Here is a 25,152-nt window from a genome sequence, read left to right as displayed (position 1 = left end):
AGGCAGGTGGGACTGGAAGGGAGAGCACGACCAACTGATGGTCAGAGATGGGCAGATCACGGGTGCTAAGAGCAGAGCTTGCTGCTGGGCACCACCAAAACTTCTCACCCCCCATCACGTGGCCTCTGCTCAGCACAACACACAGGGGAAAGGAGGAGTAGGAAAGGCAGAGCTCCCAGTTTGTACTTGCTCAGCTCATTCATTTCAGAGAAAAGCTCTGCCCCACCAGGGGCAGTGGGAAGTGACTCAAACTTTTTGTGGGCAGTTGAGCTCAAAGTGAAACTGCTCAGCCAGCAGATACTTCAGTGAGCAGGGCTAAGATTGTACAACTCGACACACTCCTAGCAACAGACCATGACCACCATCAACAGCCTCGTAGGCACCAACACAAGCGGCAGGGCCCAGAAAGCTCATGAGTTTTGGCACATGCAGCACACGGTCAAGGAGCAGAGAATGGGACTGGGTCACCTTTTTGACCAGTTCCTTACCTGCAGGCAGGCAGGAAACCCAACTCTTACAGCTGGGAGCCCTTGTGAGCACTTGGAGGGCACAAGGGGAAGAGGCAAGATCTGTTCTCACTACTGCCAGCCTATTTGCAGCTCCAGCACCCACCTCAGGTTACAAGAGCTGGATCCCAATAATCCCAGTACAATCCCTCTCGAGCAGGACTGTCTCACGGAAGCTGATGCCTCTGGCTTTAGCAGCATTAAATTCCACATAGGACTGCATGTTCTTCAATGCATGCTAGTGAAGTTTTATTTTGCCAGTCTGCCTCTTAACTCATGCTCGGTTCTCTTCCAGGTGCTTCTTGTGAAGAGGGTGGGATGGCTGAGGGTTATATGCAGGACAGCCCCGAAGCAGCAGCACCACACATCTGAGAGAGACAAGATGTTCCTGGAGAACTCTGCTCACGTCTTTTGCCCGAAGACCAAGCTCTGCCATATTTATAAGACAGAACTGGGGGTGGAGGCAGCAATTCAAGAGGAGACAAACAAAACTAAAAAGCCAATAAATAAAATACTAGTGCACAATTCAAGTGGCCGTTTTAATTTAAGTGCAAGGAGGAAGCAGGGATTATTGGTTATGAGAAACAGTTCTGTTATTCCAAGCTACGTGTAAAATCATGTCTGTCTTCTTACCAAGCACCCCAGGTTGTGCAGACAGCAAGGAATATGCAGGGTCTTCACGAGACAAGCCACCATCTGAAACACCATTGTTATCCCAAAGTACAGAATGCTGCTGCTTAACTCGTGTTTAGAACAGTAGTGAGGTTCTGACACAGCATGGCCTGGCTGGAGAAAGCAAAGTAACATCCAGAGTGAGGGAAGGGCAAACCAGTGGAGGTGGGAAAGGCGGGGAGGAAAGAACACGGGTGATATAAATGAAGTGCTTTATCACTCATAAACCAGGGGAGTAAAAACTGGCTTGTACCAAGTGACTGTACTCACTCTGTACAGCTCAAAATCTACAGCAGCCAGCCATGCTCCCAGAGCTGTGCACATCCCTGCTGGAGGACTGAGTGGCAGATCAGGAATCCCCCAAATACTCTCACACAGGCTCTAGCCTCAACAGAAGCACGGAGCAAAAACCATTTGTTTCCTACAAGTTCCCATCCAGCCCTCAGGGCAGTGACAGATCAGCAAGGCAAAAGCTGATGAGCAGCAGCTCGCGCCTTCCCTGGAGCATCCCTGGCAGCACTGCTCAGCCCAGAGCTTGCAGCAGCATTTGGATTCGTCTCCTTGCAACTGCTGCTCCCTAAACCCCATGTCCTGCTTGTAAGAGCCCTGCAGTATTGCTTCCAGCACTGCAAGGAGCCCAGCAGCTTCACCCAGAGACTTTGGATGTCACAGGCAAACCTGAATGGATAAACAAGTGGGAGGCAGCAGCCCACTCCCTCCAGCACTGGCTACCAGGACAGAGTGCAGGAGGGGCTCAGCGCATGGGCACGCAGAGCTGGAGGCCATGCAGCTCAATGCTCACTACACAAACACAACAGCAGGCAAGACTAGGGCCACGATTTCAAATGAGCAGATTACACGTTTAAAATCTCAAAAAGCTGCAGTGCTCGGAGGCTCTCTGGCCTGCCTCGAGAAGCAGACTAAATGGGCACAAATTTGTGCAAGGCAGGGAACTGTCACATAGGACTGTGGCCCTCTGCTGGGGTGAAATGTGCCCTTCCAGCTGCACACACCCACACGGACAGCGAGTTGGCTGTACAAGGTCATGTTGTATCCTTACAGCAGCAACTTCATGGCACCAGGGTTAAGGACTGCTCCAGCCCCTAGAACCAGCAACTGAAACACAAACACGCACAGAGCACAGTGTTGAAGTGCTGTTTGGACAGACAGTAAAACTCATGACACAGCAGAGACTGAGACAAGGAGCTTCCCAAAGGCATACATACATTCATTTCCTACCTGGGCTCTCTCACACCGTAGGAAATGCACAGACAGCAAGTGCCCTGAAGCAAAGATTCACTCTCTTCTCTCCAACAGCAACCGAAGGCTCAATGTTTAAATCAAAAGATTCAGCAGTCCTGTTAAGACTGGCTGGAAAGGCCTTTCCCCTGCAGCCCTCTGTGCAGTTTTGGAGCTGCAAATACTGCACGCTTACAGGGTGTGCAGCTGTGGAGCTGCAACTTCTTCCAGGGTGTAGCTCATGCACTCTAAGCCAGCTGCCCCATCCCAGCACACCCTTGCTGTGACACGCTGGCAAGCTCAGCTAAGAGGTGTGAGAGCACTACAGAGTCTGCCAGATGGGTTCCTATCAGCACCGGTGCAGCAGAAAGGTCCCTACTTCCTAGCAGCCTCTATGCAAGGCTGCTTCCTGTGTGCTGTTGAGGTGCTGCTGGTTGAGGAACTGAGGGATCTTTCATTTGGCAGTGGCATGGATAATGCCTGGGGGTGGGAGATATAAGATTGAAGAGCTGGAGGAAAAAAAGGGACAGATTGGTCTTACCACTCTCCATCTCACCTGGAGAATTTAAGAGGAGAAAAGAAACCAAAAAGAAGAGCCACGCTTCGGTGCTATCCTTCGTGTTTTAAAAGACTAGTTTCTTAAAATATAAAAACCATCTTTCCCCTGGAAAACACCAGAACGTAAACAATAAAAAGGGAATTTGGGGAGAAAGGAGGTTTGAATGTGCTTCCAGGCAGCAGCCCTTGCTAAGAGCAGTGGGTGCCTTCAAGGCCCTACGCTCACCATCAGCCCTGTTCCTATGGCTCTCTTGTTCATTTAGAGTTCCCCCCCCCAGCGGGTCTGGACTTAGGATTCAGCGATCAGCAGTTCGCAGCAAATCCTGGCTGGCAGTTTAATCCTCTTCATCTTCACTGATGTCGTAGGTGACTGCAGACTCGTTCCTGGAGCGGTTGGCTGGCGAGGAAGGGGGAGTCTTGGTTGAAAAGGGCCAGCGGAAGGAGGGAGACGGGGAGCGGTCATGCGTGGGGCTGCTGCTGGGACTCTGCTTCGGGCTGATGGCCTGCAGCATCCGGCCCTTGCCCTCCTTCAGCATGTGTTTCTGGTGATGGAAGCAGAAAGGCAGCATGGCTCAGAGATGGAAATGGATAGTACTAACAGCTTGTGCAGCATATGGTGCTGCTGAGTCTCTTCAGTGCTTCATGCAATATAAGAACAGAAGGAACCCAATCTTAGATCTAGCCTATGGATACTGCATCCAGTTTCACCGTTTCCAAGCATCTCCAGAATGAAGCGTGTGTGACATCCAGCCAGCACCACAGCCTGGCAAAAACCCATCGCTTCAGACCCATCTCATCCCAGTGACAAAGTGACTGTCAATCTCTTGGATGCTCTCTAGCCTGCAGGATGCAAGCCAAGGTTCACAAACCAGCTTTTGGGAAATAGAGACTTTTCATATGGCTACTGGCTTTGTTCAGCTGGCAGTGGTGAGGGATCTCGGGACAAAATGCCGCCCAAGCCTGGGACAGCTTGTCTGGAGAGTGGCAACACAGCCAACACTGCAACAAACCAGAGGCCTTGTTCTGCAGAGGGTGGGCTCCAGGGGCCCCATACTGACTGCCCAGCCCTCCCAAAGCTCCTTCCTTCTTTTCCCAGAGCAGCTCCTTACCAATGCGCCTTCTGGGCCAAACATTTCCAGGAAATTGCCAATGAACTCTCGAGACTTCTCTTCCCACTTCTGAATGAGATCAATACTCTTCTCCTCCACTTTCTGGACAAATTCTTTTGACTTCTCCTCTACATCCTTCACCCTTTTTTTCACCTTATCCACACGCTCCTGCAGGTGATATTTCTTCTCCTGTTGAGTAAGCAGTGGGTCAGAATACAGCTCACCAGATCTGAGTGGCGACCACCTCTGTTCTGCTATTACACCTAACTGTTGCTTAAGACTCAGCATCTCCATGAGTTTTGACACTTCTTCACTTCAGCGATGCTTCTTTCCTAGACTAGAAGGCAGACACGCAGTGGGGCTGTGAGATGCTTTGTGGCAGCCACTGGCACAGCTCACAAAGCGTGACTAAACCCAGAGATAAGGACTAGTTAAGCACACTGCAAGGAAGAAGCAAATATTTATAAAATATACTGATTAGATTTGAGTGACCTGCTGGAGGTCTTCTTGTGTATCATGACACGCCAATACTTTTTACTGGGTGTTCTTAAACAGAGGCAGAATTACATGCCAAATTAAGGCCAAGCAGCCGTTACCTCTCCTGTTTTATTTTGACTTAATTGTATTTAAAAAAGCACAGTGTCAGAGCGATAAGAGAAATGTTTATTACTTTATTTCCAACATCAGAAAAGCCTCCTGTGGTGTATTTTACCTCTGTGCTATGAGCCACTCAGTACAGGAACAGAGCGTGCCCTTCCTCCCTGACGAAGCACTGTTACTCCTGCAGCTCCAGGTGGCACCCACAACTTTTCTGAGCAAGAACTTACGGTGAAACACGCTTCTACTCACGTTTATGAAGCTGACGTTGAGCTCTTTAGCTGTGTAGCCCCGCTGCAGGTTCCGCCTGGCATAAACATCGTAGTCCCGCACGATCCGGGTGATGATATCTGATGTTGAGATCCCCTCAGTCCTCTGCGTTGGTGCAAACATGCCTGAAGGTGGAGAACAGGACTCAGGACAACTGCAGCAAGACACACACCGCCACCTCTATTAGTAAACCACCTCCTCTGCCATGAGCACACTTGCTACCTGTCCTCACACCGCCACGTCTTTGCCCTTGTACAATACCACACTCCTCTCTTAGACCATGAGGAATATCTAAGACTCCAGCATGCAGAAAATATTTCTTACTGAAATACATCTTTTAATTAAAAAGCTCCAGTTCTTCACCTCAGCAGGTTTGAAAACTACGGAGTACAGTCAACTGCTTTTGGAAGTGTCTGGTGACAAGGACAGAATAGGGAGTACTGCAAATTCATAGGTAGAACTGTAAGCTCTGATGGCTCACTTTTGACAGCTTAATGTCAGCTGCACCCCCACTGAGTTTTACAGCAATCAGCTAGAGGGTCCACTCTGTGAACACTGTAAGGTTCTCCACTGGTGAGAATCTGTAAGCCAAGTCATTTTCTTCTTCCAAAAGGAGATTGTTAATCACAATAACAAGACTTCAGCTTCATAATAAGAATTAATCTGGGATATGGAGCAGTCTTGGCCTTGTGAACTAATACCCAAAACCAACATTTTTCTTTCTGCCCTCAGAGCCTCCTAGATGGACTTTGTTCCCAGAGGCCACAATCACTTCCCCACTGTGACCCTGCCAGACAGGAGAAACTCAACAGATCTTCAACAGGAATCCCACTGCAAAAAAATCCCGACTCAGACTCACCTGCTTCTTTTATATGCTTATAAACATCATCACTGCCAGCAGAAGAATAGGGGATATCATCATGTGCAACAAAGTCGATCTGAAAATCAAAAAAGCAATATAAGAGTCAGCATTTTACTTTGAGCATGGAGACTCCTGCTTTCTGTTGAAGGAAGGTAACTTTTTGCTCAATACCTCCACTCAGGGGCGTGACAGAGAACAGCAAGACAGTTTTCTCTCAAAAACCCAAGGCAGAGTAGTCCCACGTTATCACTAGCAATTGCCTACCAAAACCCATTAGCACACAGCAAAGAAGAAGGGCTGTGACTAAAGACACAGCTGCTTTAAGATCCATAAATAGCTTTTTAATTTCCACAAGGGAAATTGAGCGTACTCCCCAGACTCCTCCTCACTTCCCAAAGCAGTTCAACAGATGTCAGAGATTCCTTTCACTTTATCTTAACTACTGATAGGACAATGCAGCTTTCCTGGTTTCCTGCTGCAGGGAAGCTGATGTAGATCTAATGTGATCCTGCTGAGAGCATGTGGACCAGACAACCTGCAGAAATCATTCCCACCCTACGTTATGCTCTCCCTATGGCCTGTTTCAACTTCTCCTGGAACTCTCTTCTGCCTCTCAGACTCCTTTACCGTGTCACTATCTGCCAGCTCAGCACATGCTTCCAGGCAAGATGCCCCACATAGCTCCCATAACCCGACTCCTTCTATATTTAAGGATCTTCAGGACAAACGGGTTGCTCAGGCAGAGGTCACCTCCATGGATGAATTCTTGCCCTAAATAGCACCTGATGAAAACTCAAAGCAGGTTAGATGCCATGTATTACCCTGTGCTCTGCCAGGAACTCAGGGGTGAGCGTCCACGGTGCGTTTCTCACCACTTCATCTACGTAGCGGCAGTGCTGCACGGCGTCATACCGCTCGTTTTCGTTCATCACCGTGAAGCCCTTGAAGTTATGGGTTAGCTCATCACTGCAGACTGAAGAAAGAGGCACAGAGAAGAGTGAGGCTGAGCTACTTACCCCAGGACTTCACAGCAAAAGGATCCCGCGTATACCTCTGCTAAGTCAGGCAATGCCACATGACGTTAGAGGGTGGCACTTCAAATCTAACTCTTCTAGCCGTGGAGCACTAGGAATAGGCAGAGGTGACAGAACACTAAACCCCTGGGCAACGTTGGGCAGGCTGGACAGAGAGAACTGGCCATTTCTTTGGGGGTTTCTGCACAAGCTGGGGACCTACACCCTAAACTCTCAAGGTCTAGAGGCTCCAACACTAAACCAACAAGACCAGCCAATACAGAAGGCAACTTTCCTGTATGAAATGGCACAACCTGGCAGAAACCTCCTTATTAACCTATGGATGGCCCAGGTCTGGAAACTGGAGTCCATGGAAAAACAACAACAACAAAATCCCTATGTTTCTGATTTCATGAACAGCATACTACAAGCTGGCACTTGGGAAACGAATGAAAGAGAGTTCACAGAAAATTAAGTTCATTTAATTAAGTTCTGTGGAAAACTCAATGAACAACTCTTCATCATCTGCACGTAAGGCACTGAAAAGGAAACAGCTTTACATGATTATCAGACTCAGAAGTAAACAAGGCATTACCAGTCTTAGGCTATGGGATGTATTTATATTCCAGACAAACAGATGATAAAGAGCGGGTGAGACTGCTCCCAGCTTGGAGCTAACACTCACTCAGGCTGTGCTCTCTTGTCTCTGTCAGTTCCTGGTGTGAGGGGAGCAGTTCATTGTCCTCCCCCTTTACCAGTCACCCGGAGGCAGAGAGCATGATTACAAGCCTTGCTGCACTAACATGTTAACAGTGTTCCCTGAAGTTATTTTCCTGGATGATGTACAACATTTAAGTATCCAGCTTGTCCTTCTGCCTGCAAGATTTTTAAGCTCAGAGCATTTTGAAGTTTCATTAACCATAACACCCTCCCCCCTCCTTTCCCTTTCCAGACACCACTTGAGCACACATAAAACATTCAGAAGTACCACTGCAAAAAGCTCTCAGCAGCAAGTGAATCTGTGACAGGGAAACAAATCACATGAAGACGTTATGGATGCTCTATCATAAGATTAGAATTTCATTTTGCTTCAAGAACTTGATGATAGTTGAGAAAACTAGTTACAAGTACTCCCAGCTCCTGCTGCCTTAACATCATTATGCAGTCTGACCAGAGGTCACACCCTGACAGACAGCGTGCACAGACTGATGTGTCTGTAGTAGCACACGTCAGAAAGGTGGGTGAAGGTACAGAGGCATTGCATGGACAGATGGCAGCGATTGCAGCAGCCGGAAGAAAGGGTTTCTTCTTTATTGTCCTGTTCTTAAAGGCTGATACACCTGGCTACATCTCCTCAGGCAGTCAAGAGTCCATCTCAAACTAGAGGAGCCAGATTAGAATAGGCTGATGAGGAACCTTTTCCTTTTGGTACAGGATTCCTTTCTGTAGGCATACCTGGCTGTCAATAGTGCAGTAAGACTTCAACAACAGGGAGAGATTTAAGACAACTGGCTGCAATGACAGCCACTAAGGTCATAAAGACAAAAAACCCATTGTGCTGTCTGTGCGCACAACAGCAGAGGTTAACAGTGTTCCTACAAAGTCAACAAGATCACTCCTTACCTCCCACAATGAGGTATGTGTTTGGGAAGAGGTTCTTCGCTTGCATCAAGGCCCGGGCATGTCCAGAGTGAAACAAGTCAAATATTCCATCAGCATAAACTCTGACAGGGCGATCCACTGTGCCAAAAAAACAGACAGAACAGACATTGATGAGGGTGCCTTCCTGCAGAAGCAGCTGCTGCTCATGCCTGTGTGACATTCTGAAACTCACAGACAGTTGCAGAAAACTGGCCAAAAAAAACCCAACAGAGCTGAAGTTTATCCATGTTCAAAGACAGACTAAAAACCTACCACATACCCACTGAAACAAGGTGGAGGAAGATCAAGGGAAAGCAAACCATGAACATCTGCCTCCTATGGAAATCTAAATGTAACACTAACTTCTTGCACAGCAAGGAGCTACCAAAGGGCCAAAATGTTTTCCAGGCACCTGATTTCCCTTGCCAGCCAGGACAGCATCTGAAGACATTTTCTACATCCTTCTCCCTGCAGCCCCCTGCCACAGCTACAACGTCTTGTTAAGGGACCAGATTGTCCTGATTCCCCACCAGCATCATCAGCTCCCCCCCATCCCACAGAGTGCACAGCTGTATCTGAAAATACGCTTGGACTACCCAAAGGAAAACAGATACAATCCTGCTGAGCTGCTGGCACTATCAACTTAATCCATAGGTTAATAAGGAAGAAAAAAAGACCACCAGGCCATCTCTCTCAGAATAAACTGCACCTCCTTTCTGAGGTCAGCACAAAGGTAAGTTGAGATAGAGCTGAGACCAGTAACTGCCACACAACAGGCAGGAGACTCCCAACTTCTGGTGCCTTGAGACCACACGGGACACCAGCTCTTGTTGCTGCTAACAGAAATGTACCCATTCTTGGTATCTGACACTTGGAAATGGCCTGCTGCTCTCTGGCTCAAATCACACAGACTCAGACTGGTGTGAACAAAAGCATGACAAAGCCACAGCAAGGAAAGGGCAGAAGGAAGACTCAGCAGAAGAGCTGAAACCTCGTGGGTCTAGGAAGGGCCCTGTCTGTGCCTAGAGCATGGGATGCAGCAAGAGAAAGGCTTGATGTAAATGGAGGGATAGCAGTCTCAAGCCAAGCAAAGGAGTCAGTTTGAGGACAGCCTCTTGCAGTCATTTGTCAGCAGATCTGCCTCTGTCTGAAGGTGGGGGAGGCTCTGGAGGGTCAAGGATTTGGAGATCTAAAACTGCAAGAGCTTTCTGTATGCCAGAAGAGGGCTGACTCTGACATAGCTTTGTTAAAGTTTAATTATGTTCTGGAAATTGGCTGGGACATCGGCTGCTTTTCCTCTATATCTACAATAGCTGCAGCCTCTGAGAACAGGCAGAAACAGCAACAAGAAGCACACACTGTATTTTAGCCACAGCAGGCAGAATAGTCATCAATAGTCATAGTCATCTTCTTAGGTGTCAGAGGTTACAGAAGTAGGTTACAGAGACTTTCAGCTGGGAAACCAACATGGAGTGTGCAAAGCACTTGCATTTACAAAAACTGCAGGAAATTGGTGTCAGATCTCAGTCTAAGCTGGCTTTTCTTTCAGCATCAGGCTGATAATTAGAAGTGCAGCATTTTTATTATCTTAGAGTCTCTGTAATAGAGAAGCCAATTAAGAGAGCACTGTCTGCACACTCTGTTTGACAAGAGAGGGAAACCATCCCCCATGAAGAGACAGTCCTGTCTCTGCTTCCCCTTGGGACTTGCAAAGAGAACAGTTTCTCCCAGTTTGTTTTAGTGAATAAAACGACACAGCCCTGCTGTGGGGCTGGCCTGCTTTGTTTAATGACACTGCAGACTAGAATGGGACATTCTGGACGAAGGCGTATGTTGGTTTTGTGTGTCCATTTCAGAAGAGATGACTTGTAAAGTGTCTAAGTAGCTTCAGGCTAAGTCGTATCAAAACGTTCAAGTCTGACAGTAAGCTTTAGCTGTCAGAGGCACAAGGAACATCTAAAACATCAATATTTATTTCAAACAGTCTTATTAGTGAACGTACAGCTCCTCACACAGAGGCTCCAATTCGGACTGACAGGCCCAATTACACACAGGAACAGTTATTTAATCAACAAGCATTAACAAAGCCTTTGGCTGCAATCACACCCCCCATCCCACGTTCAACATTCATACATTCCCCTTAAAGCCTGGTTCTTACTTACAAGGGGTCCCTCTCATCGCTTCTTCATACGTCACTCTGACGTACGGCTTGCTGTAATCGATCTCCACTTCATCTGAAAATGGAGCTGGCTCCCTCAGTCCCTACACAGACAGAGAAGGTCAGTGGTGAGAACGCAGAGGTGAATGCACAGCGTAGCAGCAGCAATGCCACTGCAGTGTCCGAGTCACCGAGTGACTCACTGTGTCTCCGCACGACTTGAGCACATGCACTGAAAGACAAATTAGTGCTAAATCTCCAAACAGCCCCGCAGGGTGATTAGCCTCAATTTGAGGGCAGGGGAAAAGGGAACTTCAACAAAGCTCACTCTCACAGCTCTGCTCATCCAGACAAGCACTTAGCTGTGCTTGTGTGTTTGAGAGCTTGTGCTGTGATATACAAACGGTAACAGCTCCTCAATTTGAGTATATAAAAGAGCAGAAGAGCAATACAGAGAGCAGAACAAATCCCTAAGGAATCTGTGTACCATTGTTCATTTCTGAGCCATAAGTAACAAGAGTGACCTCGATCTGCAGCAGAATATATCTTAATGCCGCAGGAAAACCTCTCTAATCCACTAGCTTGACCTCAGCTGAAGTCTGAGTATCGTTTCTGGCTTCTGAATGGCAACAAAAGATCTGATTTTCCTATAATGGAACAAACAACTCAACTTCCTCCTAGCAGGAAGGTGTGAGGCAGCAATGGGTTTTCTCTTTCCTGAGCCAGAAGACTGGTAAACAAGCTTGCAGGTCAGTACAATAATACTTCAAGTGGCAAAAAGCTAATCAGCAATTTCCTCTCTGGCTTCCTATCCATTGTGATATCCTGCCACAGTGCCCAGCACCACTGCAACCAGAGAGACCACTGCTGTGACTGTTAATGTTAAAGTTGTTACAGTGCTCCAAACGAAGCGTGTGGGAAAGCAACTGCTGACCATAACATTCAAGCAAATTGATGCTGCTGAAATCTCCATTAACATCAGCATTTACTGAGGTCCCCACGTTTCAAATACCACCTCCTCTGGTGGATCCTTACTGCTTGGTAAGGCCTGTGCCTCTCCTTTCCTCACTGCCACTTTATCTGGGGCTTGTGAATAAAACCAGACGCTGCACTTTGGTCATCAGTAGTGCAATATGAACCTAGGAATGAACCTAGGACAAAAAAAACTACCAAAATTATCAGAGGATCCCAGAGAAACACTCTCAGAAGCTCCTGCCAACCTTGCCCTTCCTCCACAGCACCTACAAGGGTCAGGACACAACTTGATGTGCACAGTGCAGCAGTCTAGACATTACTTGTTTTGCATGATTCATATACAGACATTTTATTTCTAACACAGGACACCAAACTGAAGTGCAAATGATCCCATGGAATAAGCCATACACTTCTCTTTCCCCACCAAAAGATGTGGGGGTCTTTAAGAGAAACAGGATGCACTTTGATGAGAGTTATGCAATAGCTCAAGCCTCCATTCCCAACACTCATAATCTGTCAGATGTTCCAGGACAGGACTGAAGTGCTCACTGAATAGCAAAACATTGTTATCAAAGAGAGGAGCTGTAAGACATCACTGTATTTCCCCAAGGACTATGACCCCAGAATGATGCGGCAGGATGGAAGCTGCTTCTCAGTGAGATACAGAAAGAACAACCAGAGCACACGATACAAAGGAGAGCTCTGGAAGAGGAGCAGAGAAGAGCTGTACAAAGCTCATCATCACAATATCACAATTGGGACAACATTAAGTCAGCTCTTCATACTGACATTAGCTGGGACAGACCCCTATGGAAGAGTCTCCTGTTGCACTAGGAAAATAAAGAGTTTTCTTTCCAGTTTCAGATAGGCTGCCTCTGCAGGTATCAAACTCTAAGCCCACCCACAGGTGCCCTACTTGACTGCTGGACTGCTACAGGTGCCCTACCTATGGACTGCTTTCTGCTGGACACGGGTGCTGCTTCTCTGTTTTTCTGGAGTTATTTCTCCCTTGTGGATCTGTGACAAAACCCACCTACACCGAGTGAATGCTTCCACCTGCAGCACGTGGATACCTATCTGCGTGTCTGCTTGGGAACAGATTAACTGAGTACAAACAAGCCGGACAGACCGCAAAAGCAGCTTAGCGACACTTGCTTCAGATCTAATTTAAGTCCATGCTGTGTGTCATTAGTACGAGCAAAGGAAGATTTCAAACTGGCTTTGCAAGGTAGCTCCTGTCATTTGCTTCTTTCCTCCCCTTTGTTTTCTGAGTCCACAGAAACCCCATCACATTTGTCTTCCTGTTGTTCTGCTTCCAGCACCCAGCCTCCCCAGCACTTCCAGCTCCCATCTCTGCTTACTTACGAATGAGCGCCGGGACATTTTTGCAGGGATTCCATCCAGCTCTGTTGCCCCGTTGGGGCCAGATCCATCTTTTCTTCTCTTTCGGGAATTCAGCCTGGAGGAGGTCGGCGGCTCCATCTTGCCAAGCACACGTCCAGTAGAAGCTGCAACAGGGGCAGATAAAGAAATATATATATTTTTCAGCTCTTCCAAAGCAAAAAATCAGTCAACAGCAGGCAGAGCGTACAGAAGGTCAGTGCAAAGACACAGCCACCTAACAAGGGGCTTAGCCAGTTCTATTTGGCACCAACTGCCAAGGCTTGACAAACAGTGCCTGGTGGGAATACTGAATCACTTAATGCAACTCTGTTCCGCAGAGAGAAGCACACAGCAGTCAGCTGCCTCGAGAGAAACTCACACAAGAGTTGCAGTGCAAGTTATAAATCATTAGTACAGACCAATTGTGCTATTTTAGCCTCTGAAAGGCAACCTAACAATTCAGGCATGTCCAAGGCACACTCAGTCCTCCCCCAGCTCTCATTTTGATGATACTGGATGCAAACATTAAGCGGAAGGACAAGGGAGAGGGGGAGGAGAGAAGGGGTGCAACCTTTGGCTATACGTCAGATATGACTTGCTGTCTGCTTTGTGTTCGTCTAAGACCAAGTTGCAGCTCCCCTCACCACCAACTCACTTCCCCTTCTCTCCTTCTGCAGTGGTGACTCAGCTGGTGCGAAGCAGCTGCCTGTCACATTAAGGCACACTTACTCCTGGAACTCTGTGTACCAGGATGCAACCAGCAGCAGATACAACCAATGGACAGAAAGACAACCTCTTTGGGATGGAAAATGTAACAGCTATCTGCAAGTTAGCTACCCTGGCTTTTGCACTGGGTCATCGTACACTGCAGCCTTCCCAAAAGGGCCCTGGAGCATTAAGAACAGCTGAAGTAAAGCTATGGGTTTGTAAAAATGCATGACAGCAACCATTTCCTTTTCAGCTGCTGCAGGAGTTTAGACACAGCTGCTGCATTTGCACAGTTTATTAGTAAAGTGCAGCAACTAAGTATTACCTCTTTTGCTCGCTCCAAGGGTGCAGCTCCCACTGCAGCAAACAGCACTTTGAATCTGCTTTCCCTGAGAGCAGCATGAACCCTCCACCCAGGAATGATGCCTATGTGCATGCCTTTACACCCTAATCACTAGGGCTGTGTGGAATTCAAAGCTTCTCCCCACCCACCTGGAACATGCTAGGTGGGGCAATGAGAGGTAAGAGAACAGGCAGAGACGCTCTGAGCACCCTCTGTGCTGGTGCTTGGGTCTCTCCAAGTGCTCCTGCTTGGGATGAGCTGAGGCTGTCCTCACTGCTGGCCACTGGGTGAAACTCTGCCCTCCAGCAGCAAGCAAGCCAGGCCTGGTGAAAGAGAGCTGTTAAGAAGCAGATTGAGTGACTGAACTTACCCAAGAGCAGATGACTCTGAGTTAAGGAATGTCCCAAAGGAATTAAATGCTATTTAATAGCATGCAAGAGCACAGATTTTCCCACCGGCATCACCAAGATGATGCCTTGTGAACAGCATTAGGGTCAAATGCAGCTGAACTGGTTTGGGGCTACGTGCCCCAAACTGCTATTAGACCTAACATAATGCACTAAATTAGGAAAAGAGAATCTTTAGGTGAGCGAGGAGCCAAAAAATACTGGGGAGAAGACAAAAGTGCCTGTGGAGAGCAGCTGGAAAAGCTTTATCATCTTCCAAAGGGAACAGAGGAAGGGCGTGTGGCGATTTCACAGCTGCATGAACCATCCAGTGCTCACTCATAACGTCTGCCAGTTGAGTTTACAGCATTTCCCCTATTCTAGCAATTAACCTCATTCCCTAACAACAGGTAAATACATGGGAGTGAGCAAATGCAAACTCAGGCTTAAACAGTTTGCAGCCCTAAGCTCTAAGTCTTCATACAGTTAAGCAAACATTTAACTGGGGCAAGATCTGTGCCATAAATGCAGTAGCTTCCACTGTACCTCTATGAAAACACAGGGTGTGGAGTAAGTATTCCTTCAGTTTTGCAAGTTGCCATCTTGCAAACACACTATGCATCAGATATTTATCATCACAGTCCTACCAGAAATTGTCTAGTTCACATAAACATTCGCATGGCTTATGTTGGAAGGGAGCTTAAAGCCCATTCATCCCCATCCCCAGCCTTGGGCTGGCTGCCCTCCCACCTGCTCAGACCCCATCCAACCTGGCCTTGGACACCTGCAGAGCTGGGGCACCCACAGCTCTCTGGGTAATAATGCCAGCATCTCACCACTCTCTCCCCTTTAATTCCACTCCCTTTCCCACTTCTCACGGTGCACACAGTAAAAAGTCTTACATGTGACTACCTGACACACCGCGGCTGAAGCCTTGCAGATGGTGCACAAGTGCTCTCTGTGCCAGTGCTACACCAAGACTTTGTGATGGAGCCTCTGCAGTGTCTGGAGCTTGGCTGGGCACCTCCTGAGTGACGCAGTTCTGTTAATTACTTAAACGACTGCAGAAATTAAACAGTAATTTTACCACTCTTCAGAGCTTTAAAACCTCTACCCCGTGGCTAACGCGTTTCCAGGAGCTCCTCCCAGCATCAAAGGCACCTTCATTAAAAGCTGAGAACAAACTGTTTTGAAAAACAAATTACACCTTAACGTGATAAAGCTGCTTATCTTAGAACTTTTTTTCTTTTGATCCAAATGACTGAAATAGCCCCTAAACAATGACTTTCTAACAATGCAAGCCAGCATCTGTAGCTGAGCTGAACACATGAGCACACATTTTTGCTTCCCCAAATATGTGCAACACAGACTGTTCTAAAATTAATTACATTTGCAGCAGATGGGGAAGGGAAAAAGATAGCTCCAAAGGTTCCTTTTGAAAAACTGCAAGATAAAAGAACTGGCATAGCCTAAAGAAAAAGACCTGTTGTAAAACATCAACACTGTTCTATAGGCCTGAGAAATCACCATCCTGCAAGCCTGAGCTGTGCTCAATGGGAGAAACTGCTATCCAAGAGCAAAGTTAAGTAGCTCCCTGTTAGGGCAGATCCATAGGGCAAATCACAACCTCTCTACCACTTCATAACACAACCGGGGCAGCTGGACAAAGCAAAATAAAACCTACACAAAATGAGAGGTGACTGCAACAGCTCAGCAACAGGTCTAAGCTGGCACAAGGCTGACGCTGGGACCGTGAGCCCCTCCGTGCTGCCATGTCCCCGCTGCACTGCCTGCCTTGGCGCTCCCCTATCGTCCCTCTGAACTCAGAGTCAGATGCAGCTGTCATGTGCTGCTCTGCCTACAAGATCACTCCGCTCTGCAGAAGCGAGCTATTTCTCTTCTGCTGACTCATCCGCAGACAAATACTACCAAACTTTGTACTCTGCCAGCTGTCTGCTGGGAAGAATTGCCCTGACACGTTGAAGGCACTAAGCGAGAGCCTCAGGGAAAAGGAAGAAGCCCTGTCACTTCAGATAATCCTGCCAGGCTGCAAAGTGCCTGAACTACCCTGCAAGGAGAACAGACTCAAAACACAAGAACCTCTAGCTTACAATCTATCTCACTGCCATGCATCTCTGCAGAGATCTGCTGTAAGCAGAAAAGAAGAGGTTAACACCACCAGACTCATTGTGGACACCCCCAGAAACTGATGAAAGCCTGTTTACAAGATGAGGGTTAACCCATCCATAATTACTGGGAGAGATCAGGATCTCTCCCCAGCCTGTCTTTAACAGCCTTGCCCAATCTCTATGCCAGCCCTGCCCAGCTCCCCACACCGAGGGCACAAAATCAGGGACACGTGTCACTGTCCCCAGCTCAGCTGCTCTGCGGGCAGGTGGAACCCCTCCAGTCTATATAAAGCTTAGGGGTCCAGCACTTAAAACACGGGCAGCTCCTCTGGTTAAGCCAACACAGCTATCTTGCAATACACTGACAGCCATCCCAGCTCGACCACACACTGATACAACAGCACCCAGGCTTGGAGTTCTGCTACGCGGGCTGTCACACCTCGTTCCCAGGCAGGGCGCAGCCCCGCAGTCAGGGGAAGATGCCGCCAGGATCTCCGTACGAGCTCACAGCCCTGTAGGTACGCCGTCACCCAGGGCCGGGCGGCTGGCACAGAACACGGCTGCTGGGGGTGGTGCAGAGCAGCCGGGAGCACGAGGCCGTTCCGCCCCACTTCGCTTCCGACCCCGGCTTTGGCAGAGCCCGCCGGTGCGCTGCACATCACCCAAAGCGGATCCTCAGCTACGAGCTGAGCCACACGGCTCTTCTACAGCGTTTCAGAACCATCGCAGCCGGTTCCGTCCCAGCCCTCGCCCAACGGACATCCCCCACCCCGAGCCCTGCCCGCACCGCCCAGGCGCGTCCCCTCCCCGCCGCCCCCCTCAGCCCGGCCGCACGCACCTGGCCCGGCCCGCAGCCGCCGCCGCTCCCGCCGCCGCCCCGCCCCGCTCCCGCCAACGCCAACGGGGCGCCGGGCGGAGCCGCGCAAGGGACGGAGCGCAGGAAGGGACCGGGGCGGCCCGGGAAACCGCGCCCGCGATCTCCGTTCCGGCCTGGAACGTCCGCTCCGCGCTGAGGGCAGGGATTGCTGTGGGGTTTGCACCCCGCCGGGCGGAACGCGGCCCCAGCTGCTGCCGCAGACCTTCTGAGTGCTGCGAATGAACGGAGGAAGGAGTTGTGCAACGCCAGACGTGCGGAGCTATCCGGACAGCGGAGGAAACGCACGTGGCCGGGCCCTGAGCACGGCTCTTCGGCCAGACATTCATTGCTGCATCGCTCAGCCCTTCTTCAAGGAGGGGTCACTGGAGCTGAATCGGCACACATCTGTGCCTTTGTGTAACACCTTTGTCAAGCAGCTGTTAAAAACTTCCAAACACAGCAACCGCCAGGGTTTGTAACTTGACCAAGTCGAGAGGCACAGGGCATATCTGATCTGCTGGTAGATTTTTCTCTGGTAGATTGTCTCACTGCACGCTCCCAGCTTCACATGCCCACACTGAGTAGTGGTGACAACCACAACTGTTGACCATCTCCTGCTCCTCCATCAGTGTAATCAAATGGAGCTGCTTTCAAACAAACCTATTGGAGAAACAGAGCCAGGATTGCAGACAGAAGAGCGATTCTGGAAGATGCATCATAATTTCTGATTTGATTGCTATGAGCTGCATTGACAGCATGATCTCCAGCAATAGCTGAGGGTGGAATTTGGTACTCATATCACCCAACTTCAGCCCTGAAAAAGCCCAACATATAGCTGAAATTCTTCAGCTCTGCTTTTCCTCAGTCAGCCCAGACAGAGAACTGGCACTGTGCAACTCATCCTGAAGGGCATTTAAGATGCCTTCTGACAGCACCCACTCTCCCAGGAACCAGCCTGGTCCTCTGACTTCTGGGCACTCTTTCTGATTTCCAGCAGCCTTCCTTCCTGCTCCTGTCAAAGCTGGAATCCAAACATGCACTTCCTGAAACAGTTCCAGAAAGGCAAAGGTTGAAAAAACATTGCAGTATAGGGGCAACCAGCAATGAGTATCCCGTGTGACACAGCTGCCTGATTGCACTGAGCCAATCAGGAGTTACAGCTGGAAGAGTTCTGACACTTTGTGAGGTGTGCAGGCTGCTGGCCTGACCCAGTGTCCTAAATACCTTGTCTCCCTATCAGTTAATATCATTTCACATGACATGTAGCTGGAATCATCAACCCAATTCTTAAAGAAATCCCAAGAACAAATCCACATAGGCAGAATAAGAGGTCAGCTTTATGGATTAATTTACAGAGAATCCTCAGAAAATGTTTATCTGAGCAGCACAGACGAACAATCAAGGCTAGCACATTTTGTAGAGCAGAGAGGACAAGCAGTGGAAAAGGCCAAGGTAAACACACAGGAGAGAAAAAGTAAATATACAGATTTATTATGTTACATTTCTTGGAAATACTTCATTCTCAGAAAGCTAACAAAGTAAAAGCAGTGGAACCCTCTTAAAACAGAAGTTGTGTCTGCCTTAAAAACAACAGCTCCTGGCACTACTCTTTTTAGGACAAAACCAGCACGCTATATAAAAAACAAACAGCAGTTTACATAAAGGACATAATGACACACTCAAAGCTATACTGACATCAACGAGGGAGGAGGGATGCTGTAGTTCAACACGTGTAGGATGTGCTTTGTAGAGCTGCATTGCTCTACGAGTATTAAAGGAAGCACACTGTGTTTGTGTATGTTATGGTAACAAAAATGCCCCCAAGTATTCTCCCCCACCTCTGTCTTTTTGTGCAGTTATCTTCAATAGTAGAAGCAGCCAAATGCAGCTACCACACAAAAGAGGCTGTCCTGAAGAAAACAGAGAAAGGCTCTATATTAGCAAAGGCAAAATCTTTGTTAGCCCAACCATAAAGGCTGACCTGAGGGAACACTTAGACCAGAGCACTAAAAATATTCATAACCTAGCACTTTAAGTACTTAAAAAGAAAAAAAAAAAGTTATTATTCAGCTCAGTTGTGATGTGTCTGAAAACCAGAAGCACCTCACTTGATTACAATCACCAAAAGAGAAAGTCCTCACCAAAGAGCAATCCATGCTCCTCCCTGTATTCAGTAGCTTATAATGAGGACATTCTCCCTGAAATCCTCGCAGCCCCCTATCTTTGAGTGCTGTCTAGAATCTTACAGCAGAGTTTGAAGCATTCCATAGCAGATTTAACATGGGAAGCACTCAGTAGCAGGACAGTACAGGAAGTTTTAAGGTAAAGTCTTGACTTCTCCTCAGTCCTGCTCTGCAGCCTTACTTCTGGAGAGCAGTTCAGCAAAGCAGATCAGAAAATATCTCACATGCTTTTTCTACTCCACTTGTCAGATGGTGTAACTTAAGTGGCTTTTGTAGACCACTGTATGATCAAGTTTTATCATTTTGGATATTACCCCTGCTTCACAGATTTCACATTTTGTTTCAGTAGTTTTGATTCCTTCCAAAAAAACAAAAAACAAATCAACCAAACAAAAAAAAAACACCAACCAGTGGCTGCTTTTATCTGTGCTACATGAAACAACAGCTTTATACTTCCCATTATAGAAGTCAATGCTTACATTCATGAAAACATCATGAGCATAGCTGTCAGTGTCAGCATCCCAGAAACATCGTGCAGCCATGCTAGACAAAGGAGAAAAAGGAAAGCCATTAACTACAATGTCAGGTGTAAGGATCTAAGTGATCACAGGCACTTTAATTGAAAAGCCAAATTGAGCTTCCTTTAAAGATAAGGGAAACTGGAAGCATTCTGCTGAATCCTGAGCCTAGATTGCCATTGCTGGATTCCTGTTATATGCTGTAACTGCCTCAGTATGTTGCTTATGCTGCAGCCTCAAACTCATCACCTATCAATCCTGCTCCACTGTGCAACAGCACTTGCAGCTTCATTGCTTTGGTGCTTAAGAACCTTTTGACTTCAGGTCAACATAACAGTGGCTAAATTAGCTTGCTTGTTCTTTTCCTTCACCTCTGGCACCCTTGTGTTGCATGCAACCAATTTATTTATAGGGAGCTATCACATTTCTTGGCAGCCTTCACATTACTAAAATAGGAGCTAAGCACTTCTAGCCCTTTCATATCTATGCTCTCTGGTCCCTGAAAATCCTAGGGTTTTTTTTGTTGTTGTTGTTTTTTAATAACTCCTGTCTTACCTTGAAGGCAAATGACCAGATTGTCATGGGATATTCCAGACCAGACCTCACTGCTGCCTCCTCTCATGTCACTGATCCTGTCTCTTCCTTCCTTCAAACACCCAGCTCCCTACCTGCTCCAGCCAGTCTCAGCCAATGGGATTGCTGTTTGCTTCATTTATTTTCTGCTGGAAAACTAGGCACAAGAATAAAGAGAAACCCTGCACATAAGGCACTGAAACAACGTGTGCTGTTTCCTTTTGTCTTCTTACCCAGCGGCGATGGAAAGCTACACCCCACTACAGCAGGAATGAGGAATTTGTTCATCAGGTTGCAGGCACCTGGAGTGAGATCTAGGCTAGATTCCTATGACAGCATTACACTGGGACTACAGAAATTTAAACTTCTGAAAAATACTTGTTTGGCTTTAGACACAAGTGAATTACCATGGATCTTGTGCATCAGCAGGGCCCTAAGAATAGTCTGGATGTATGCTTCAGTTTATTGTGAATACAGTGTGAAATGCCTTTATGCAACACACCTCACAGATGCTCTTCGACATCTGACTTGTAGTAATTTAATCAGCCACAGCCTAAGCCATCACTTGCTGCTTAGGAGAAAATACTTTGCATCTAGAAAAATTGGAAGCAGCCCCCAAAGGAGAAGGGAAAAACAAAACCCACAGAACAAAAACAACTGAAAATTACAGAAATACGGTTAGAAAATCCCAAACTTACTTCACTCCTTCTCCTCTCTGCTCTCCAATCACAACCTGCACCACCATTTTGTACCTCTCAAATCCCTCCTCTGAAAAAAAAAAAAAAAAAAGAAAAGAAAACAAAAAAAGAGAGCAACTTCAAAGGCCATACTTATTTAAAATGAACTCTAAATAGGACAGAGAGAAAGATTTTTAATTACAAAGCTCTGTCCTGTACAACTTAAAAAGAAACACGTGCAGTTGATAGAATGGACAGATTGCCTCATAGCTTCACTTTCCTCAGTACAGAGTACCACAGTCTTATTGTCCTTGGAGGGAGAGTGGAGCATTTGGTGTCTGTCCAAGCACACATCCATGGCATTTTAGTTCTGCAGCTTTCAAGAACTGAACACCTGGAGAGAATGTAAGCAAGGCCACGGGTGGGCAAAATCCAATTTAAGAAAACTGGCTTATTTTAAAGCTGTTCCGATGCCAAGTTATTTTAGAGATTTTCTATCACATAGGGGCTTCCTTTACTTCCAAGTTGGGACAAAAGGCCTCTAAAAGCACAGGCAGATCTATGCTGTGTCTCTGCAAAAATATGCAAAGAAATCCTTTCACAACAGTAAAGAAATACCTTTGAGGGCCAGATCAAGTGAGGCCACAATGATGTTCCAGAATTCAAACCAGAAAAACACATTTTAAATAAAATATTTATCTTAATGCCTTTGTCTTCAATACAGCAGTATCCTGGGAAGACTCTGGCACACTATTTCTGCAGAATGATTGAATATTGCATGCTGAGCCTGTTAACATCCACCACGTCAATGCTTATCAGAGATGTCAGCTGATACACCGGCCACACTGGGCCAGTCCTGCTTCAGGCTACCACTGGCGTGCTTCCAGATTGCTCAAGCCCAGCCCTGTGCATATCAGCTTGACATCAACACATGCTGGGACCGGGGCTGCTGCTGTTAAAGCAGACACACAACTCCGGGAGAAGCACAAACCCACAGCTTCTGCTAAGACCGTTATGGAGAATCAGTCCAGCAGATGGAGCACCAGCCTCATCCCCAGGCAGAGAGGGATTAAAAAAAAAAGTGCCGTGCCACCTCAAGCGCTCAGTGCTGGAACGCTTACAAGAAACACCTGCTGGATCCTGAAGTTGGTTCTCATGCTCAGAAACACTGGAAGGGATCCTGCAAACCACCTCTTCCTCCTCCTCTTAGTGCTGTAAGGCCACGCTCACACCCTGCCTGGGCTGACTGAGCTCCCAAACATCTCCCCCTTCAGCACTACTGCTGGGCCCTGCCCTCACCTCCCCGCTCTTCCAAAGGGAACAGCACAGGCAGAAAAGAACCGGCTTTCCCAGCAGACCTCCTCACCTTTCAGCCTATCTTTGATTATCTCCGATAAAGACTTTGTGAGCTGGGGGATTTCCTCAGGGTCGTACTGCACGTCGGCCAGCTTCTCCTTCAGCACGGCACGGATGCATTCCTTCACCGCGGACGCCTTAAATCTGCCAAAGAGACCAGCGACAAGAGGCGCAGGAAGGTCACTCTCAGCACACGCACAGAGCTGTCCCGGCCCTCCGCCCGACCCCCAGGGCCCTCCTGCCCGCCTCACCGCCGCTGCAGGCCGGGCCGCAGGCAGTACGCGCTCCCATTGCCGCTCTCCGAGCCCAGCTCGCCCATGACACGGCCCCGCCACCGGTTACCCGGCAACCGCCGCTACTTCCGCCTCGCACGGCGCGCCGCGTGACGCAGCCTGTGACGTCACCACGCCACGCCCCGTTTTCGCTCGGCGCGCCGCACGTGGTCGCGGTTGCAGCGAGAGGGGGCCGCCGCTCCGCTGATGGCGCGAGATGGCGGCGCTCTGCCCGTTGCAGCCCCGCCCGCTCGCACGCAGGGAGCGCATCCTCGTCCTGACCCACACGTAGGCTTTAGGGACCCACGCCCCGTCGAGCTGTTGTTTTTGCAGATCGATTTTCCTATCGCTGCCCCGGTGCTGCCTAGGCCAGGCCCCGTCCCAGGGCAGAACGGTGCGCACAGCTTACGGCAGCACCTTCTGAGAAGCTGACATCCTGCTTCCTCTGCCCTTCATCTCAGTGCATTAATCTCTCCGATCAAGTTTCCTTTGCCTAGCGGCGCTCACAAAGCACCTGGGCTGGAATGGAAACTGCGCACCAGCGCGGCGGGGTGGGGCTTGGGGCAGGAAGCCACCCCCGTTCCCCAAAATGAGCGTCCCCCCCCAGCCGGGGACACGTTCCTTCTCTCTAAAACTCCTGCCTCAGGCGCTGTGGGTTGGCTCCGGCAGCATCCCTCGCTGCGATGATCCATTTGAGCCCCCTCATTCTTGGCATGCACCCTCAGCACCGCTGCCCTCCGCCCTGCAGGCTCCGGGCCCCTCGGTGCCCCTCTCCTCTCAGCCCGCGTGGGTTGGAGCTCTGCGCTTCGCCGCGGGGCCACGCGCAGCGCATGCAAATCTCCCGCGCGGGCCCGTCCTAATTTCCGAGAAGTATCTGCGAGGCAGCGAACGCCCGCTCTGTTTATTTGCAAACAAAGTTAACCATTTCCTGCCCCTGCCCGGCTGCTGCTGCCTGCTTCAGACCCACATTAAAAAAGCGTGTGGGGGCATCGCGGCAAGCCTGCAGATTTCTCTTCGTGTATCTTTTCATGGTTGTTTGCGTTCCCCATTCATTTGGGAAGTTTTGTTTTTCCCCTCACTTTGCGGCATCCCAGCTGGCTGCTCGTTGCTTTCTTCTTCCCCTTGCACAATTTCAGTGCTCCTGAATCCTCTCCCAGGTGGTCCCAAGCTGTGTTGGGAGCAACCCAAGGCCTGGGCTGCTTCGGGTGCTGCTTGTATTGGCGCAGGGAAGGATGTAGGAGAAGGGGAACTTCCCCATCCTCCATCCTGGTTTAGAGATGGACAATTTACTTTTTAAAGGATCAAAGGATCTTTTTTTGGCCTGGATGCTGCTTTTCATTCTCTGGCATCTGGCTGCCCATATCTGTCCTGCCTTTGTCCCATCCTTGCTTCACCCTACAGTTTCCCACCAGGTGATACCAAATGTTACATACTGCTCTGGGGCACAGTTCTCACTGCCCATTCCTTTCAATGATCCTCTCTGCCTTGTTCCAGGTGGCTTTACTCCCCGCATTTATCCCTCTTTGTTTCACTCAGCAGCAACCCCTTAACACTTCACTTTGAGCATATGTTGGAAAGTGTGAGCAACCACACGATGATTTTGATAAGAGCACAGGGGCATGAGGCAGTTTTTCCTGCTAATCCTTCCCTCAGCAAGCTGCAGCCTCAACTGTCACATCTTCCACCACCTGCACCTGGACTGCAAAGACTTCAAGAAGCTTTTGGGGTCTCCGAAGGGTCCAGTGATGTGGCTGAGTGGAGCTACCAGCCCCAGGATCAGCCCTGTACCCCCTCCCTGGCCACCCACCACCCACTGCCAGGGCTGAAAGTGAGGTGTGGGTGAGCCCCGACTTCACTACTCACTCCTGAAAGCCTGGAAAATGATTAAAGCATTGTAAGAATAGCATCATTTGCCCCAGTTATTAATTTTCCCCTGACACTTTCCAAAATTGCAACGGTGGTGTGCAGGAGATGCAGGAAGAGCAAACAAATGGTGTGGTTTCATCACCAGTTATTTGCTACATGAATATTAGTCACAGACGAGCAGGAAGCATTGCTGACAGAGAAATTAAAGAAATCTGCAGCAAATGTCACCCCTATAGCAGTACCCCAACCCTAGGCACCTGCCCCTGCTCTCTGCTGTTAGTTACTTCATTAGATACAGGCCT

The 25,152-nt window shown here is 48.6% G+C and overlaps 1 protein-coding gene across 4 annotated transcripts; it reads right to left on the bottom strand.

Moving 5' to 3' along the window:
• Nucleotides 1–1,027: 1,027 nt before the first annotated feature.
• PCYT1A (phosphate cytidylyltransferase 1A, choline) lies at nt 1,028–23,100 on the bottom strand. Of its 4 annotated transcripts, XM_052686929.1 has the most exons (10): nt 22,964–23,100; nt 22,723–22,856; nt 12,966–13,108; nt 10,630–10,729; nt 8,450–8,566; nt 6,635–6,786; nt 5,811–5,889; nt 4,934–5,076; nt 4,085–4,273; nt 1,028–3,517 (listed from the first exon to the last, which is right to left on the bottom strand). In XM_052686929.1, the coding sequence occupies exons 1-10, from the start codon at nt 23,029–23,031 to the stop codon at nt 3,311–3,313; spliced, it is 1,332 nt and encodes a 443-aa protein (XP_052542889.1). In that variant the 5' UTR covers nt 23,032–23,100; the 3' UTR covers nt 1,028–3,310. The 4 variants fall into 4 exon arrangements, with proteins under 4 accessions (XP_052542889.1, XP_052542893.1, XP_052542894.1 ...); XM_052686933.1 differs by lacking the exons at nt 22,723–22,856; nt 22,964–23,100 and adding an exon at nt 19,244–19,315; XM_052686934.1 differs by lacking the exons at nt 22,723–22,856; nt 22,964–23,100 and adding an exon at nt 17,388–17,511.
• Between the last annotated feature and the right edge of the window lie 2,052 nt (nt 23,101–25,152).

Source organism: Tympanuchus pallidicinctus, unplaced genomic scaffold, assembly GCF_026119805.1.
Source record: "Tympanuchus pallidicinctus isolate F22 unplaced genomic scaffold, pur_lepc_1.0 scaffold22, whole genome shotgun sequence".
NCBI classification, from domain to species: Eukaryota; Metazoa; Chordata; class Aves; order Galliformes; family Phasianidae; genus Tympanuchus; species Tympanuchus pallidicinctus.
This window is presented reverse-complemented; position numbering and strand designations above follow the sequence as displayed.